We start from the raw sequence: 20,324 nt of genomic DNA, 5'->3' as shown, positions 1-20,324 counted from the left end.
CATTGTCCCAGTAGACACACAGTACTTCATATCTCTTGAGAAGAATCTGGCAACAAGGAAAAGAACCAAAAGGTCCTTTTTGCCAATTGGTTTTGATTCAGTTTTCAGTCAAATGCATACTACATAACAAATCTCATCCAATTAAGTTCTAGACTAAGATGATGTCATTCTGTGTTGCTTCTAGGCATAATCACCTACTGGTATAACAAGTAAAGATAAACAGCAGTTTAATGGTGCCAACAAGTCCAACTCCTGGCTGTCAGATTGAAGACCTGATAGCACATACAGCATATATATGTGTACATATATATATATATATACGTGTGTGTGTGTGTGTGTGTGTGTGTGTGTGTGTATAGATGTACCACACTGCACTCATACTCTGCCAGTATCTTTAAACCCTGTCATGCGTATGACATTAGGGAATATATTGTGACATAGCACCATGGAACATCATGACTGTTTATCTGTACGATCAGATACCACACAGGCAGTGGGTGGAAGCTTGCCTGGCCACATCTGTCAGGGGAGATGAAGGAGCACCCAGATGGTACTTCCAAAAAACTGCCCGACAAGCCCTGAGGTAATAGGTGGGGCTCGCTCTTGAGTCGTGCAGCTGTACTGGTATGTCACCTGAACTTTCCTCCAACCTCACCCTCACCACATGTGCATGTTTCTGCCTCGACGTCCTCATTCTCGTACAGCGACGTCATAGATTGGAGAGGCTTCAAGCTTCGGATGACTGTTAGTTCACTGGTTGAAGTCAAGTAACAACTGGAATAGGTTTTAATGTGAAATAAACAAGTTGATTCACGGTGAAGTTTGTTTGTATATTTATAAGACAAGAAATATGTGAAAGTGCCTGAACACTGCATTCTCTGGAATCACCAGCAGAGGGCGTCTCCACTTACTCCGTCTTACTAAAGAAGTCTATGAAGAAATTACTCTACTTTTCACTTGATTTATAACTTCGGTAAACAATTTACTGAGTAGTTTATGGTCCAATCGCTAGTTTCAAGTCTTCAATACAGCATGGTGTTCATTTTGTAAATTGTGGTCTCATTCAGATTAAAATAAACATTGGAGCGTGGATGCATCGTGATTGACAGCTGGTCCGTCCAATTCGGTCTCCATTTCTACTTCCGGTTGCAGAAAAAATAAGATGGCGCTGGTGATGACACGTTGGGTTGCCGCTTAATACTGACATATCCGCTAAATACTAACATTCGCTAAATACTCATTAGCATGTTCGCATGTCAGCATGCTCACAGCGACAACGCTAACATGCCAAGGTTTAATAGGTAAGTTTGCCATCTTAGTTTGGCGTGTTAGCATGATAAAGTTTGCTTATTACGGTAGCACTAAACATAAAGTATAACTGATGCGAATGTAATGAGTTGATCTGTTGTCTGGCACTAGATGAAAACTCAGGGACCAAAGACTAAAGCCATGAGGATACTGATGTGACGAGTTGAGAAAATTTGAAGCAGGTGATATTTGAAATGTCACCATGTGCATGATCACTGAATGGCATTTATTTAATGTTATCAGGAGAAAGACATTGTTTATTCATCAAACCAGTCAACTTTGGTCAATTAGCAACTTTAACATTTTTGAGAATGCACATATGACAATGACAACAAAAGGTTTATGGTCTGTACGAAATAAATAGCAACATTGCTCATTTACAGCTTGGCTGAAGAAAAACAAAAAAAAAACAACAAAAGGGTTAATCTTCATATTAAAAAGGCATACAGATGAGTTGTGACACTCATGAACTCACTAATTGCTCAACCAAAAAAATGCTCTCCTTTTTAAATAAAGCTTTTCAGTTTTAATATGTACCTTCAAGAGCCTGTTATAGTTAAATAAATAGAATGCTTTCCATTTTTAACATGCACATCCAATTTGCCTGGGGAAAGTATTTACACTTCACTGATCCTACTTTGTCCACCAAATTATCCACTTTTTTTTCTCGCCTCTAAACAATTCTTTCTCACCACAAACTCTCTTACTTACACAAATGTACAGTCACTCTTGCAGACATGCTGCATCTATTTACTATTAACACAATATCTAACCTATTGAAAGTGATCAAAATGCTAACGATGAACATGGAAATCCATGTAGTGTAGAGAAGAAACCGTCCAGACGTCACATCTTAAGCGGGCAGGGCAGGGAGGGCTTGCAAAAAGTTTAAGTTTACAATTGATCATGCACAAATTCACTGTTATTTGGGTTGAGAGTGTGTAATCAGTGGCTTCAACATCTACTTGTTATCTTTAAGTGAACAAAGGAAAGAGTAACACATCTCCTGTGACAGATAAGCAATTCCACCAAGTAATCTCTAACAATATTTAAGTCTTTTTTTCCCAGGAATCTGCGCTGTCCTACAACAAGTGGTTTTACTATCTTTGAGTAAGCTTCCGCACATAACCAGGAGCTACTGTGAGGAGGTGTTTCTTCTGTCGTGTCCGTGTGTGTGTGTAGAAGCTCCTGGCCATCGCACTTCAGGTTGAGATGGGCAGTTTATTCTGTGCTGTTGTACTTTTTCTTTTTTTCTGCTCCTCTCTTTCATGATGCAAAATAAGAGTTCTGCATGGAGTAGAGGCGGTCGATGGGGTTCCCCACGCGGGCCTGCATGGAGTTGACTTCCGACGATGCCATGAAGCAGTCACTGAGGCTGGTTAGAGACGTGTCGCTGTCTATGTCATGGAATGCAGAGTCATTACCTGCAGAGAGACAACACGGAGGTAGCCGTCAGGGTCGGGTATCAAAGGCGTCATTCAAAAGACAAGAACGCAACAACTCCCCACTCTGACTATGAAATCAATACAATCTTGTATTTGAGATTCATAGCAGCATTGGGAAATTATAATTACTAATAGTCACTTTGAGAAACTGCTGTTGTGTGTCATCACAATTGTGTGAACTGTTTTGTTAGATATCATCAAAGCTCACTTTTTGCTGCCCTCCCTGGGACAATTGCGGTCTACGAGGGAGCATGTAAACAAGGGGCATCCTCCTAAAAGATCTGGTTAATAGCAACTGTTTACGCCTTTCATAAAACCTCAACATGTTATTTCTCTAGAGGGAATAGTTAACTTTATTACACTCTGGATCTTAATGATAGTGTTGCACAAAATGGGGACAGTGTTTTGAGACATATCTTTTAATGCCTTGCCAATATTGTTCTTTTCCCCAAACCAAAGGAGAGTGATGAGACTAGGGACTTGGGTCCTTACTACCGAGAAGAAACTAAATGGAGGCAAATTATAAGGAAGTTATGAACTTCAGGAAATGGTCCCTGTGGGGTTTGTTGAGGACATCACTCTGAAATGTGTTATTCCAGTTACATCCTGTGGACCAACACTTGATTGACTGATCCTCCCCTCCCCCCTCTGTGTTTGCATTTTAATTCTTCCCTGTATCACACAGAAATCTGAGACTTATTGTTTTCCCATTCTGATTCATTAGCTCACACAACTCCTCAATCATTGTTGGGATTGCACTTAATCGCTTGCGGGAAAACATCACCAGTAACGGGGCAAGTCTCAGAACTGGCGGCGGAGAGTTAAAACCTTATTAAACAGATTTGAAAATGAACTTCGAAACCCACGAGCTTATGAGAATGCTTGTGTTATCTCATGTGGGAGGAGAATCCGCTCGTACGTCTCTGTGAGCGGCTTAAATCAGGGGCGCTGTGGCCTGAACACATGTCCCACACTAGGGAGCTATGAGGTTGATCAAGGGACAGGCATGTGTGCGCGTGTTTTGAGAGCAGGAGTGGGTGTTTTCGGGGGAATGGCTGGAGGGGGTGGGAATCGGTGGATGCTCACCATATGGGTTCATGTGGTCCCCGGGCATCTGTGGGGGGGTGAGCCCCTGTTGGAACGGGTCTGTGCTGTAGCCGTTCTGATCCATGGCGACCAGCTGCTGCTGCGGCGGTGCCAGCGGTGTGAAGGAGTTCATCATCCCCTCCATCCGATTGGACATCACCTCTGCAAAGCAATGAGAACACACAGGGGGGAAACCGTTACAGAACACGTAAAAACAGAAAGGTGGGGCGGTGCAGACGAAAGCCAAGGATGATGAAAGCACTGTTGATTCCCTTCACAGCAATACCTGGGATTTTCACGAGCTCACCTGATTCTGAGGCACAGTTTTGCAGAGCAAAACCAAAAGTGAAAAATATTGATTAAAATAAAGGGAGGAATATCCAGAGTAATGTGGTTCGGCTTGCCTGGTAGTATTTCCATGGAAACCTACAGTAGTCTTTCCTCTGGCTTCTCCCATAATTCCCTTCACAAACACTGCTCTCGGCTAACTGCTTGTTGAGAAGGACACAAAGCTCTTGTGGCTTCATCACTGGAGCACATCCCCCCTGCACTTTCCTTTGCAGTGGCTATGAAAAATGAAATTATATAACGTCACATTCATTCAGCTGACACCTTTTGTCCAAACGACTTCCTATATTTATTAAGGGCCTTGCCTAAGTGCCCTCACTGGGCCACGCCCTGACTCGGAATCGAACCCCCCCCGAGCTTATGGACCAAAGTCAGCAGTGTAACCCACTGAGCTTTACCAGCTGCTGATGGCGACCGTCATTCATTTAGTTTGGCTTCTGGCGAGAATTACAAATGTTCTGGTTTGTAACCTGTTATTCTGTGTAGTTACTGAATACAACACAGGGGAAGAAGCTCATATTTTCTGATTCAGTGTTTCACATGGTCTTTATATAAAACTTAAAGACCCCAACCAGACTTTTTTTTATGGCATATTAGATTCTCTGCTTAAACTAACGATTTGTGTTTAATGTGTTTTTAAATTTTTTGCAGAAAAATGTTCAATTACCTTGTTAAAAAAACCTTAAAATTACATCTACTCCTTCTCCATTATTGAAATTCCCAGTATCTATGAATATATTTTCACATCAATGTTTTTTGAGTTGCACACCGCAAGATGATTGTCTGATTGTCGAGTTGCACAGATAAACCTTTCCTTGAAGAGCTTGGCAATAAAAGCAATAACTGTCAAAATGTAATTTTCCTTCATAGAAGTAAAACAAAAGTTCAGTTTATATCGATATTATGCTGAAAGTACTATGCGAACTATGACACATGTAATTGTTTTGAATGTTTGATTTCCTGCCCATAATTCTTGAGAAGAAAGAATGATTTGACAATTATGGTGCCAAATCTTGATAATGGCAGAAATCTGGGTAGTACATGAATTTGCACAGTGAAACTTAGACATCCAGGTGAATGAAAAATATGCAAAACACATATTTGAATCGAAGGGTGCGTTAAATTTAAATGAGAAAATTGTTGCATACAGTAAATATCCAGCCAAAAACATTTCCCAGAGAATGGGCTTTGAGACAGAGAGCCTCCGTTGTGTCTGCAGGGTATGGACAGTATCGTACCTTGGCCAAGTCTCTGAGAATTCTGTTGTTCTTGTTGTTGCTGCTGTCTTCTTGCCAACTTCTTCATCTGAAACGAAGGAGTCAGAGTTGTGAGGAACTCCCAAAACTAACATGCGCTCTTTAATTTAAAAAGGATGCTCCTCGCTCTCACCCTCGAATGAACTGCATAAAATCTGTATCTGAGTGCACTTCATTATCAAGTATCAAAGGTTTTCACAAGATAATAATCAGCAAAGGGGAGGGCGGAGACATTTGATGCAAGAGTGAGCTAGAGTTGCAACTCCTTGCTTTTTTCTTTTCTTTTTTTCCCCAAATGCATTTGTGAAAGGAATGCAGTGATAAATTTAACACACATAGTTGTGGTGATTTATTAGCTGGACTCGTAAGATGGAACAAGGCTGTTGTACGCGGACACAAGGTCTAATGTATCCTGTGTGTTAGCTGCTCTCACCTTAGCTCTCTGGTTCTGAAACCACACCTGGACCACCCGAACACTGAGTCCTGTCTCTGCAGCCAGCGTCTCCCTCACCTGAACACATCCAGACAAAAGAGTTCCGGCATCACACAAGAGGGAAAAGAAAAAAAAAGGTCACAACACACTGAAATACTTTTTCCTCCTGAACATATTTGCCACATTTCCCAAAAGGCACATTGCCTTTTGGATTTCAGTGAACGCTGAAGGACTGCAGTGGTCCTCTTGGACCTCTTGATTGTTGCCTCTTCAAAGCGCCCGTTTTAGGGCCTGGGCTGTGGAGGCAGTCCTCCTTTCTCAGTATGACATTTGGTGCAGGCGGGCTGCGTTACACCAGCCTGCCTCGGTTAACACAGAACAGAATGCTGCTTGCCACTTCAAAGCTCGGCTCTGAGGTGGGGGAGATTTTTTTAATTTGAGAATTTTATTCGCGAAACTACTGTAGGGCTCGTGGTCGGCATCTAGATCTCCATGTGTTCAGTGCTCCAAATGCAAACCAGAGATTTTTTATTTTCTTTTATTTTTTGGGGTCGTAACACATTCATTTGAGCTTTGTCTTACCTTTCTGCACGGTTTTGAGGACACCTCAAAGGAGGCCTTGAAGGCCCGTCTCTGCTGAGTGGTCAGGATGGTTCGTGGTCGCTTGGGCCTCCTCGGATCCTTCCCATCATCCCCCTTCCCCTGGCCTCCAATACCTTTCTCTGGCTTGATGTCCAGCTCCTCATCGTCACTTTTCTCTGCAGAAAAAGAAAGAATCATTTTTCAGTATCATCGGCACAGGCTTGAACTGACTACACCCTTTTAGTCAGTGACAGCCTGCAGATGAATATATTTTCACTCTTCCCTATTCCAGGAGATTCACACACCACAAGTGCATAATCAAAGGAGACACATGTGTTTTTGATACTTTCTTATCAATTTATTACAAAAGGAAAGGGCCACATGTACGATTAGACGTACAGAAGTCTATAGCTCTTGCTTGGAGAGCACAATGAATTTTGCTCATTTGTCAGCGAGCTGGACACTGCGTCACGTGTAATTTATTGCTCTCAGCTTTGTCTGATTTACACTAAATCAATCTCTGATAAGAATACTACACCGAGTACAACATGAAAAAGAACAACACAAGCACATATGAGGAATGCATCCCCCGTGACATGGCAAGAAAATGCAATTTTTGCTCTGTTTTTGATTTTAGAATAATGACAAACTATATATGGATTTCTACGAGCAGCAGCAGGATATTACAGTTTCAGGTTATTACAGGTAGTCATATTGGTGCAATGTTTATGTTTCTAGTCGGCAACGTGCCATTAAAACTGAATAATAACTTGGTTTTATTAGATTTCTGAGCAGTAGATTACAATCAGCTCAATCAGCTTTTGTGCTGAAAAACAATATGGAACTTGTTGTATGTACTTGTGATATGTTACACTTTTGAAGGCAAATCAATGACATTCACTTCCATTTTTGAAATAGTAAAATTTGTTGCCACGAAAAAAAGAAAAAACTGGAATTTACATATAGTATGGAATCTGCCACAAAATTCAACTCAAGCAGCGGTTCAATTCTGCAGTACATTGCATCGACACTTGCCACAAAGGCCACAAAGCTATGTAAACATAACATGAAAATTAAATGATTGCCCGCCTAACCCATCAATTATCATTCTGAGAGGATGAAAACAACCGTGTCCAAATCAGAAGCAGCAGTGCTGCAGATGAGCATTAATTATTTCGGAGTCTATGTGGCCGCGAGAAGAGGCACCCGCGTGATGGCTCAGTGTCTCCTGTCATCTGCTTCTGATCTGTATACTATGCATTTCTCCCCTGGAAACCCACATTTCAGCTGCCGCAAACCGAGGTTAACCTCTGTTCATGTCAACATTTTCTCCATCTTGAGATTTGGAAACGCGCACAAAGGACATGCCTGCGCTGGTACACTGGGACACAACCGAATGTGGAAGGGGCAGAGCAAATATTCCCACAAGTTGACAAAAGTTGACACAGGCACAGATGTATTTGACAAATTCCCCGCTTTTGTGCGTGTCTAAATGTGAGCCAGATGGTAGTGAACAGTGAGGCTTGGCGAGAAGCCTCATTGTGTGTGGAGGCTATAGGCGAGGAACACTAGAGCTGATAAGAGTGGAGGCGCAGGGTTTTCTGGAGAAAGGCCCCAAATCCCTCTGTCACTCACCATGATACAGTGATTTAATTCTTTCCAGAACCAGATCCTGCCCACGCATGGAAAGCCATTAATACGGGGCGGCTTGGCCTCGTCCTGTTTCCACTTCCTACTGTATCATAAACCTACGCTCCCCGCTTGACTGGGAATGCTACAAAATCAGCCATTGAAAAGCTGCAGATGGAGCTGTGTTAGAAGTTTTCACTGCCCGGGCCGCAAGCAGGATCTCTGAAAAATCTCAGATGCCTGGCAAGGGGTTTAAGGACAAACGAATTCAGCAGTTGCAGCCCCGCTCATGATTGAGAACACAGTTCTTCAGCGCCGAGGAGGATGTGTATGTTGGCTACCACAGTGACGGAGCAGAGCATACAGAATACAACACCCTGGTGCCACGCGATCACAGCACCGCGGTGCTGCTCTCACTCCGGTGCGAGAGGGTGCAGAGGGGGACTCACCTGAGTCTGAGTCATCGGGGCTGACCGAGCTGAGCAAGTCCTTCTCCCTCTCATAGTCGATCTTGCACAGCAGCTGACCCTCCTTCAGGACAAACTCGTCGCCCTTCCGCAGCTGGCGGTCGCACACGCAGCAGCAGAAGCAGTTGAGGTGGTAGACGCACTCCAGGGCGCGCATCACAAACTCGGTGGGGGCGATTTTCTCCAAGCAGCCGCTGCACTTAGTCGCAAACAACCTGCAGGGTGAGGAGAAAAGAAAAAACAGACGGTTGTAGGTGTGCTGATGAGATGACATAGCATTTATTATCTTATATAAGAAAAAATAAATGGGGACCATTATCTTATGCTGGCTAACGTTAGCTCCTCTTAGGGAAATTGTGGAACTCAAATTCCTGAGTAATTGTTCTCCTCATCTTGTGTTGAACTGTATTTTTTATCTTGTAATTGTCACTCGTCGCCCCAGTGGTTGCTGTTCAGTCAGAGTTAAACGCGATCGCTTTTCTATTGGAGAGGTGTGCGGCTTTATTTAGTCACACTAAAGCTTTACTCTAGCCGATCATGGAGGGGTTTTGATTAAGAGTCAAGTTGGCCGACTGATCCTGTGGCCAGCCAAGGAGGTGACTCCTTTGGCTGCAGCTCATCTGTTAAAAAGTCTGAGGGCCCCCGGAAAAAAAAGAGAAAAAAGAAAAGGGGCTGGATCATGTTCTAATGCAGCGACCACCGAACCCTTCTCGGCCCAATCAAACCTCTCCTGGCAATTTGCACATTTCTTTCCCATCCACGAGACTCTAAATGCATCAGATACCATATCAGAGAGCATGATTCATTGCTGACTACTGGGCTGCCCTCTAATCTAGTTCATATCTCATTTTACTGTCTAATATCATGCCTCCGCGGTGCAACACTTCCTCTATCACCATTTCCTAGACAACACCTCCATCTTCTTTTATATCCTTTCAGGAAGATGTTTGCATTGTTTTATTGGAGACTGAGAGGCATTTAATTCATCCTTCGCCGTTCAGAAGAAGCCACATTAAATGGAGCAAGAAGGCAGGGAGTGTGGTTGATCTTGTCCAGCCCTGAAGCTGGATTTATTAGCGGCCTCTTTGTTTGCCCTGGTCTGGAAGACAGCTGGCAACCGCCTATCTATTTGTGGTGAACATCTATTTCATTGTGCAGGGCAGGGAGGCAGCGCGGGGAGCATTTGACATCATCTGCCGGTTGGGGACGGGGATGAGCGATAGTGATGAATATAATGTGTAAATATGAGAGGAGGGAAACCAAAGGAAGGTTTTGTTATGGTAATGCTGTTATAGGTGCTGATTGAGTAGTGATACGGCGGCGTGTGCACATTCACACATGTGAGTGCATGTGTATGCGCAGCTGTATGCCTGCGGGAAACAAGACACTGTGGTTTTTGTTGTCTGTACTGCTTCCTAAAAATAATTACTGTGATACTGCCCATCAGAGCTGCATCAGCAAAAGCTGAGTTTTATCTTATTTAAATTACGTCTCAAAGAATTGACAAGTTATTTTACTAATTTCATTCTTTGTAATGAAAACCACAGCCTGTATCTGGATCCGAACTCGGCAGCTAAAGCATCTTATCTTCTGTTTAACCATCGTGAAGCAGCAAAACAACAGGGATATCAGAATTAGCACTCGCGGGGGGTTCATAAAGTCCTTTAATCTTTCATTTATTACAATAAGTTAAGACGATTATTATTCAGCTATGGAAAAACCTGAAGGATAATCTCTTCTAAAAGAAATTTTTGGCATGTTGCTCAAACAAGCAGGGTTCTCTTTTAAGTGACCTGCCAGCCTGGATATATCCTCTAAGCAAACCTCCAAGTTTGTTCACTGAAAAACAAAAGACGAGCGCAACCATAACAACAAGACATTTAGGAGAAAAAAAGTCTCACATCAGTAATTTCTGCAAAGATAAACTGAAAATTCAGGAACTTGTTACTCGTTTTCGGAAGGATTAGCATGTTACATGCAGGGATTGGCGAAAAGAGGTGATGAATCTGTCAAGACAAGTTCCCAGCTCTAACTCTAATGTTTAGCTAATGATCGCCAGGCTTAGGCGAAGAAAGGAAGCAAAAAAAAAAAGTTGAGGAAATTACTTGTTAGTGCGGTTTTGATATGTCCAGGACTCTGCATTCACCTACGACCGCTCTTTTAAACCTTCTCATCTAGATGAAAACATTCTCTTTCAGCCCTCTTTCCTTTCTTCTTTCTCCTCTCCGAGTCTAATCTTGTAAGCCATTATTTTTCTATTTCCCCTCTCTGTCACTTTGCATTATTTTTGCTGCTGTAATTCCTATTCGTCCCTTCTGGAATCTTCCTGTCCTGCTTTGTCCCCCGGTCTAATCCGGACTTTCTGCCTGTTTTCAGTCCCCGGTCCCCATTCTCAGCGGGGTTCAGATGGAATAGCCATGCATGACGCCCCTTCTATGGCAACCACACCTCCACAGGAAGGCAACGGCGACTTTTCGGATGGGCAGAGAAGGCCTTTGAGAAGCTGGCAGCAGAAGTAAATCCCTCTCTAAGGAACAAGGAGAATTAGCAGGGAGCAGTGGACTAGGGATTTAACCCTACCCCTCTCCTTTGAAAGGCGCAGTCAGTCCCACTCCTGCGGCTCGCCACAATCAAACAGAGAAGGAGTGGGGAGGTGGCAGTGGGGAGAGGAGAACACAAACTCCCTGAATGACACAAGCAGTGGATTGTGGAGGAGCCTAATCCCACTTTAATACCTTTCCAAGTTCAGCGCCTAAAGAATGCTCTTTAAAACAACACCACTGTGTGAGCAGTGAAGGTTGACCAGGGGGAGGCACGCCATTCAGCCTCCCCGACATTACCTGATTAGTGGTTTGGGGACCGGGCCAGTGGGCCCGCATGCCAACAGGAGACAGAGGGAAAGATGTAAATGACGATTTTATATATAGGAAAACAGATCGACTGGGGCTGCTGATGGCATTAGCCGGAAAAGGAGACTTCGCAGCTTTCTGTAGCGCTCCACTGGGATATTAAAGATATCAAGGAAGCTGTCGGTGTGACTGGAATAAGACTCAAAGTGATTGTAGGTGATCGTTTACTACTTTCATGCCTCTACTTGATCCCAGTGACCCGTCACACTAAGACCTGTATACACCGAAAATCCACTTTGTGGACGTTCGGCTGCTTGGGTAACATGACCCCCAGTGTCGCAGAGGCAGGCTGATCAGCACCTTTGAGCTATAGCCCGTTTATAAAGACACAACAAAGAGGACCACCAGCATGACGACCCATGTCCCGGCTCTCACTTTTCCCTCCTCCCACACCTGAGCGCACAGATCAAGTGATGAGACCCTCCTGTGTGGATCAATGGCCGCATCTCGAGCAGAGGGAACTGTCAATATTTACCCAGGCCTCCCCACGACTGGACTCATAAAATGGAAAAAAAAAAGAGCCCGTCTCAGCACATCGCTCTCTCCCACAGGAATCATTACGTCCCGCGTTTTAATCCTGTGTCCACATACCTGTAATCCCCTGTCTGTCCTTTCTTACGTTATCTATGGTTGTCTCTCCCTCCCCGAGACGGATTATGACACGGTTGAGGCTTGTAACGCTACAAGGCTGTGTTTTTAGCAAATGCAAGAGGAAGAAAAAAAAACAACAACCCAGAACACTACGAGGAAGACAAAGGCCAACAGAGACCGACAGTTATTTGTCTGATGAACACTTCAGCCGGGGCCAAGTGCCGCTGAGAGACTTCGCCCTCTCTGCTGCTCTTCTTCTTCCCCTCCTTTTTCCAGGCACTTTGGGGAACTATGCACTCTCCCTTTGAACAGATTATAGGCAACTTAAAGTGTGACAACATCTTAAGCTCTCACCACATGTTGCCAATGATTTCCCTTCTGCAGACATTACATTTAATGCTTCTGCTGCAGTGATAAGCATCAGGAGGACTGGGTGGGATAAAAGAAACCCAGAGGAATAAGAGAGACAGGGGGAAGGGGGAGAAAGAGTATAGAGCTGCTTATGCCTCCTGATAATCATGCTACATTTAGCAGCGCGTGCAGCGGTCTCGCACCTACTCCCCTTTTCTCAATTGGACAACACTCGGAGAAATACCATAACAATTTAGGGAAGAATAGCCCGGGCTATTATGTCACCGCATCCCTTCAAAGACGGAGGGGATGAGGATTATCCAGGCACCAGCTGTAAGCTATTACTTTGAAGATGGGCCCTCGTGTTTGGGCAGGAAACCTGTGAACATGCCAATCATTGCAGAGGTGAGAGATGAGGCCTGGGAGGCAGGTCAGACAGGGACCTCCGGGTCAGGATGAAGGGCATGTGGGGCAGTCGGTCAAATGCGCACGCTCAATTTTTCCAATTTTTCCTTTTTTTTCTTTGAACTGGCTACATCTCGGACACAAGCTACATCTGGGATCAAACCGGACACCGTAAGGTTTTTTTTTTTCGCTTTTGGACCAGATGTGTGATTTTAAGGACATTTTTGGACATTGGGGAAAAACGCACTTTCCTCTGACAAATCAGGGAGAAGATTGACTAAATATACCTCAGCATAGAGACAGGAGACAGATATGGAACAACATTCAAACAAATAGTTCAATATTTCTCTCACAACTGTCTGTAAATACAAGTGCAGTTGGTTGACTTAGCTTAGCCTAGCATCAAGACTGGAAATATGGAAGCGGCAAGCTTGGCTCTCTCCTACCAGCACTTTTAAAGTGACCAAAAGTATTCTGGCACGTAACCACTTATAAAACATCAACTTGTTGATTTTACAATTTGGTTTTTGTACAGATTAAACATTCAAGCTGTAACGTGTAAATTTGTTAGAATTTCAGGTGCGGACTGGCTGCTGGCTGAAGCCTAATATTTATCTGGACCTAATACGATCTTCTCATGGAACTCATGGGCAAATTTTGTACACGTGTCACATAATTGTTTTAAAGTTATTATGTATACCTATATGTTGAATGAAATTCCTGTATTTAATGAATTGCTCATTTTTCAGGTGCATTGTTTGGAATGACAACAAACAGAAAATACAAAAGAGGCAGCAGAGGTCGCCGAACTGTGGAGCAGCCACTTCTCAACACGCCTCAGTATGTGAAGACTGGCCCTTAGCAACAGTATCAAGAGCTTCGGTCCAAGGGGAAAACATTCGATGCCCAGATGTTTGGCAAACCCTTTCAACTTAGTCTCAACATCACGAAAATGACTTTGTTATGTACGGTCCCGTTGTCCTTTAGAGGCTATGTGTTGACCACACTGGCCTAAAAATGGCAACCTGGATTCAGCTACTACCAGTGTTTGATTGCGTGCAGAGGGGCTGATATTAAAAGTAGACTCCACAGAAAAAAATTAAAAAAATTGTACTTCAACACAATGGTTTTGCATGTTTAAATAAATCCAGCTAAGGCGCGCCCTCGTTCCCACTTCCTCTATGGAAAGGAGGTTAAAAGAAACTTTCTGTCTGCGTGAGTAGTAAAGTGCAAAACAGTGGTAGTGATAACACTGCCTCCATAAGTGATCTCAATAGCTGACCTTGTTTCATAGTATCAGCATTTCTCTTTGAGCATAGATTCATAGAGAGTAATGAAGCCAAATAAAAAGTGCCATCCTTCTGATCCCAAGGGCCAGCTCCAGTCAGCTCTAAAAGCTGCTTAATCACCATCTCGTGCTTACTACATTAGCATAATAATGGCCTTTAAATTGAGGCTCTTTGTTTTTTAATTAAACTCCCAGCAGGTAAAAGTAAAACACATTAACGGGAGATGTGTACACCACTAATGGCCCAAAGGTGCCTTCTTCATCACACAGCTCTGGCCACAGGGTTCTGCCTGCTCCCCGCACTGAGCCACAGCGCCGGCTTGCCCGCGAGCTCACAGGGGAGGAGCGAGACGAGCTGATTGCACTTGGCATGGCGAAGATAATGGCGGGGACGTGTTCCGTGGGTTGGTGTGTGCATATGCACCTGCCCTACATCTCAGAGGGAACACACTTAGTAATAGCTGCTGAGCAGCGCCATAGTGAATGTGTAAAAAGATGCTGGTTACAGTTAGTCTGCAGCAAAGTGTTTCCAGGATCATCTGTCGCGCATGTCTGCAATTGTGAAAATAAATATGGCCACTTCATTTCTACGGCAGCATGAGCTCCTATGTGCTGGAATGCGCAGCAGCTCCTCAGACGAGTCCCCGGCCAGACAGGCATCCCAGGCATATCTGTACATAACGCCATACCTCACAGCTGCACAAAGAAATCCTAACCCTTAAGTCATTATTCAAATGATCTCATTCCAGGGGCCGTGCGTTTCACAAATTGCGCAACACTTCAAATACACTTTAAAACCAATGTGCTGAATTCCAACTGACAGCAAGAGTCTAAAATCATGCAAACGATATGCATGAACCATTAAAAACAATTTGACTAATCTACATTAGAGCAAATGTTTTTTGTTCGCGGTCAGTGTTTTTATGCAGGGGGTTGAATATGGAAAAAAAAAAAACACATTATGCTCAATACAGTCAATGCCGCATGTTCGTACAAAGCTCTAAAAGCAACAGCGGCATGCCGAGAAACATCTTGCAGCATCGAGCGACCGGCCACTTCTCCTCCCTCGCATGTAGCTGCTAATGAGTCACTGGGAAAACAGCGTGGAAATAATCCTCCCCAGCCACACAGGTAGAACAAAGCTCATGGAGTGAAAAGGACAGTGTATTGGGCAGCAGAGGAGGCTAAGTACACATCTAAATACAAGAGTAAGCAGGCAGGCACACATGATGCTGTTTGGACAGCTGGTGTTCCTGAGTATGTAAAACGAGTGCAACATCGCAGTTAGGCTCAGTTTTTGGAGCGCCGAACAAACAATACGGTTGCATACGCTGTGCAATAACATGGGTGAGGAAATTATGATTGTAAATATGTAGCCCCCTTTTTTCTTTTTTTTCTTCCATTTGGGCTTTTTTTCCCGTGCATATTTTTTCCCTGCTCTCAGAGCAGGGTTGATCCCTGAACAAATAAATTCGGAGGTTTCGAAGGCTCTTAAAACGTGCTTTTCTCGGCCCTCCGTTGCTCCAGTAAGCTGCTTGATAGGACAATCACTGCTGGAGATGGGACATGTTTACAACGGCGTCCCCCGTAAAAAAAAAGGAAAAAAAAAAGAGCAAAGAACCAAGCCCTGAACTGCTCCCATTGAAATCATGCGCACCCATTTTATATATCCATTTTTATATATCTTAATAATTCTACGGGTCTGTTTGTCCCCCCCCCTTTCCTTGCTAATCTGTGTGAGTTGGAGCAGAGCTCACTATTAAAGGGCTTGGCCCGCACTCGATGAGCCACCGCGAGTGACTGCCGCTTCTGAAAGAGCTGGGAAAGCAGAGAGAGTGATGGCTCCAATAAGTGTAATGGCGATCACATGCTACTGAGCTATGGCTGCCGATAACAACCCACAGATACACAGATTCATTTTCTATATTTGTTCTTTTCTTTTTTTTTTGATGCAGGATCTTGGAGAAAAAAGAAAAATACCCCAGATCACTGGTGTCCAGTCAAATTACAATTTCTGGTTCTAAAAGACTAGGTTTGAATCATGACGTGAAAAGGTAGGGGAGGCTTTGCCCAATGCTCAGATACTTTACTTTCTTTGTTGTGAGAAAATAAATGCACTCATCTTACAGATTCAGCGCTGGGATGGTTAAAAAACAACATTTGGATTGGAGGGCTTTATAATTACTATTGACCCAGAGGTTCTGGGTCTAAGAAATAAAACAAACAGTAATATGAGGTGTTCTAAAGCACAAGTCTGCAAATATGCAAAGACAGGGTCTGGCGGAGAGCATCATGCTTTGGCTTCTTTTCTCCGCTCCTAATCTGTGGGCCTACACAATATTAAGACGGCTTTGGAGCCACTTGTGACCCAGCTGTGCACTAATGAAAAATTCCACAGCTCTGTGCAGAGGCCAATGGAGCTTGACCCCTTTCCACCCTGAACCAAGCAATGTCCATCTTGAGGAGTTTACCAGGCCTGAGAGATACTGGATTAATAGATAGAAAAGGAGAAAGAGAGACAATCTGGGAAAGACTGGAGAAAAAAGGCACTTGTGTGTTTTCCCCCTTCTACTCTTCCTCCAATCTTTAGCATATTGGTGTGAAGTAAAGTGTTTGCCTGGGTTTTAATGGGCAGAGATGATCTGGAGATCATTGTGATGAGGCAGGTTGCACGAGGGGGGCCCTGTTTACTTAACAGAGATTCCGTCTAAGCCCAAAATTAGTTTGGAGGGAGCGAATGTGACGGAACCAGGAATTAGACGTTGTTCACAAGATCCGCATTCATGTGTTTGTGATCCTGCTGCCCTCGATTGTCTGTCTCTGTGTCTTAACCAAGGCGAAAGTCAGCGCCATAGAAGCGGATATCATCGGAAGAACGGCAGCCAGAGATGAGGACATAGCTACAGCACGCAATTATAAAGTAATGTACGCCATGTTAACTACTCGGATGTGTCAATAAGCAGGAGCAGTTTTTATAAGGATGTATATGTTTTGGTCTAGTCTGTATTTCATTATCTTAGCCTTTTTTTTTTTCTTCTTTGCATTTATTTATCCAAACTGAAACACCCGGATCAGCCACCCACTCGTCTCCCGTACTGTCGTTGCTAACATTCAGCCACACAGACACATGGCGGTGCAGATAACATCTAGGAAAACAGTAAAGAAACGGAGAGGAAAACAGAGAAGAAATATAAGGAGAATGGTGCCAAAAAGAATACGATTGCATAGCATTGTCCTATTTTTTTTAGGACAAATGGAAAATCACAATATTCAACCAAATTTTTCTGCGACTGAAACATTTTTTCAATCTTGATTAAATCTTGGAAATCAGATGATGGTGGAATCTGAAAGCCTGTGGAAGGATACGTCACTACAGCAGGATCAATAGCAAGAAATCTCCCCCCCCCCCGGATTACCTTAACCATTAAACGTTAAGTCTCATCAGAACAATTATATATAATAACATAATAATATAGATAGTTATGCGTGCCTCTACGAGCATCCATGTCATTGATGCTGACCCTTTAAAAGTTGACTGCACCTATATTACGCTTGAGGGAATTGATTATAGATCTAAATAAGGGGTGGAAGGGCTGGGGTGAGAGAGAAAAAAAAGAGAAAAAAGGGAGAACAAATAAAAAAAATAAACATTGCTATTGAAAGACAGGATGCTTTAAGACCCGGGAGCCAGGGATTAACATTCAGATTAGCATTCAAATAATATATTTGAATTTGTGATCAGCAATCCTCTTCAAAGAGCTAAATCCCGAGATTAGCAGGTGTTATGCTAAAAAGCTGTGTTTTTTTGTTGGGAATGTAGCTACACTAGCCAAACAAATATGTCTTTGAGTGTGAAGGGCTGGCATGGATGTATGGCTGTAACCATGGCGACTGGCTGGTAGTTAGGAGCCTTGGAGAGGGGAGCAGTGTTGGAATGTGTCAAACAGACAGAGGGGCGCACATACACCACAGAGCAAACCAAAAACCTGCTGTTTCACTAAAGACCATCAGCTACATTATTGAGACCACCTACAAATTCCAAGGGGGTCGAGGGGGACAGAAAGGTCATTTTGAACTATCATTATTTTATTTATTAATTCTTTCCTATTTGATTTAGGAGTGGCTGGCTGAGGGAGTCAAACATAAAAGTGATACATTTATATCAGATAAAAAAAGAAAAGAAGATCTCTAGAGAGGAATCACACTGGGTTCACCAAAATGCCAAGTGCTCGCCATTTTGTCTACCATAGGTTTCCTAGTGAACTTTGGATGCAGTGGAATGAAGACTGAGATGTTAGTAAAATAAAGCGAGCAACATTCAGGTCTGCCAGGACACACACGTTACCCAAGTCACCCAATTACACAGTATATGTCTATTCAAAGTTTGTTTCGGTTCTTGCAAAAAAAAGGTTTAAATTCATACATTTACACATAATCACAGATGCAAAACCAATAATTGTCATATCTGAAATATATATTTTTAAATGGTGTTTTACCCTCAGTGTTGGCTTTAAAAGACAAATGATGGGACAAAGACGTCATTTTGGTATTTGTACTTTACTTGATAGGTTTTTTTTTCATTTAATTCCTTTTTACTCCACTACAGCTACAATTAATATTAACTTTGAATATGTGAAATACAAGACACATATTGCATTGTTTAAATGACCCAACAGCATAGTTCCACCTCGACCAAGCACCGTAAAATGCTAAAGATTCAAAAATATAACATAGAATAGCACAACACTCACAGATGCGACAGTATATTTTTTAATTATGAATAGTTTAATTTTTGACTATTGAAGCAAATTTAGCTTCCACTACTTCTATTTCATTATATCTTGTTTCGTTTTTTCTGAAATATGTAGAACAAAACAACAACAACAAAAAAAAAAACTGCAGTGCATAATATATTTGTTGATGATTTCATTATTGTTGTCTACGATATACATTCCACACCAGGTGCAAATAACCCTAAAATAACAATAAATGAATTGTCTGGACTTGCTGCAGCCTGCGTTGTGTGTGTGCATGTTTGTGTGTTTAATCTTGAAAGGGAAATTCTCTCTCCATCGTAGCAGCTAATGTTACTGTGAAACAATTTTGTTCACGTCTTCAAGTATTCAAGCTTGCATTTTGCCCCGGGAGGTCTGGCAACGGAGTTTGTCTGATGCCTTCTCTGATTGTTCTCTCTCCTCTCCCCTTGTCTTTCCCACACACCCACACAGAGACACACACAAACTGAACATTTGACTGTCATGCGGTTGGTGGAGTGTAAAATCTCATCTCTCCAGCTGGATGGGAACAGGTTCGACAAAATTCCCTTTTCTCCACGTGGAGCCTTTGAGGCACAGAATAGAATGGTGATGCATGGCGCGGCACGTCTCTCCACAAACCAACCGACATTGCATCTGCATGGCCCTGCGGCGCTCACCTCCAGTCAGCTCAGTCGTCTTACCGCAGCCCTTTAGTGACTGCGTTATGACCCCGAGAAGGGCTTGTTTTCTCTTTCCTTCAGCTCACGACTCCATAAATTGACATAAAGTACGCAGAGATACAGGTGCCTGAACTCGGGTGACTCATACATACAAGGTCTGGTTAAACGGCATATGAATTCCCAAGAGAGTGTGACGCGGCAGCAGCTGTAGTTATGCATATTTGGCTGTGAACAAGGCCAATCTCACTGGTGCCCCTGCCACTCATTGTACACATGACTGGGCCGGTATGGATCCTTATTTGTCTTCAGTTGCAATGACAATGTCTGCCGCCACAGTGACACCCTTGGTCAGCCCTCTCAGCACGGAAAAAGGTTTGCATTCACCCACCAATTTTACACCCTCTTTGGATCTTTTGTGTGCTGGGGAGCAGCCCTTTCTCTCTGGTTGTCTGAAGAAAGCAGCTGTTTCTATAATGCTGCTGCAGCACTTCATGCCGCAGGATGATAAATGAAGGGGGAAAGAGGCAGAGCTGAATTGCAGCTGAAGCACACACGCGCAGCAACAATGGCATCGGAGGGTTTGCGCACTATGTAGATATGCTCCCGACGCCTCTCTTTCATTCAGCCTCTCTGTTGCTCACGCACACACACACACACACACACACACTCTCTCTCTCTGCAGGTTAGACTCCCGGAGCTCATCCATAGCTGGAGGTTATGTGAGCGTGTTGAAGTGGGGTGGGTGGGGGCTAACAGACTGACATGTCCCACCAGTCCCCCGTGCAGACC

General features: G+C 43.5%; 1 protein-coding gene across 2 annotated transcripts in view; it reads right to left on the bottom strand.

Annotated features, from left to right (window-relative positions):
- Positions 1-1,515: 1,515 nt before the first annotated feature.
- lmx1bb (LIM homeobox transcription factor 1, beta b) overlaps positions 1,516-20,324 on the bottom strand; it is a 45,485-nt gene continuing 26,676 nt past the window's right edge. For both annotated transcript variants that reach the window (XM_035640987.2, XM_035640986.2), the window contains 6 exons: positions 8,537-8,769; positions 6,459-6,634; positions 5,877-5,954; positions 5,426-5,492; positions 3,840-4,001; positions 1,516-2,732 (listed from right to left, as the gene is read on the bottom strand). In XM_035640987.2, the coding sequence (XP_035496880.2) occupies positions 2,575-2,732; positions 3,840-4,001; positions 5,426-5,492; positions 5,877-5,954; positions 6,459-6,634; positions 8,537-8,769 (874 nt within the window). In that variant the 3' untranslated portion in view covers positions 1,516-2,574. The remainder of the gene's footprint in view (positions 2,733-3,839; positions 4,002-5,425; positions 5,493-5,876; positions 5,955-6,458; positions 6,635-8,536; positions 8,770-20,324) is intronic.

The sequence above is a fragment of the Scophthalmus maximus genome, chromosome 19 (assembly GCF_022379125.1).
Source record: "Scophthalmus maximus strain ysfricsl-2021 chromosome 19, ASM2237912v1, whole genome shotgun sequence".
NCBI lineage: Eukaryota > Metazoa > Chordata > Actinopteri > Pleuronectiformes > Scophthalmidae > Scophthalmus > Scophthalmus maximus.
The sequence above is the reverse complement of the archived record's forward strand: the minus strand, read 5'-3'. Positions and strand labels throughout refer to the sequence as shown.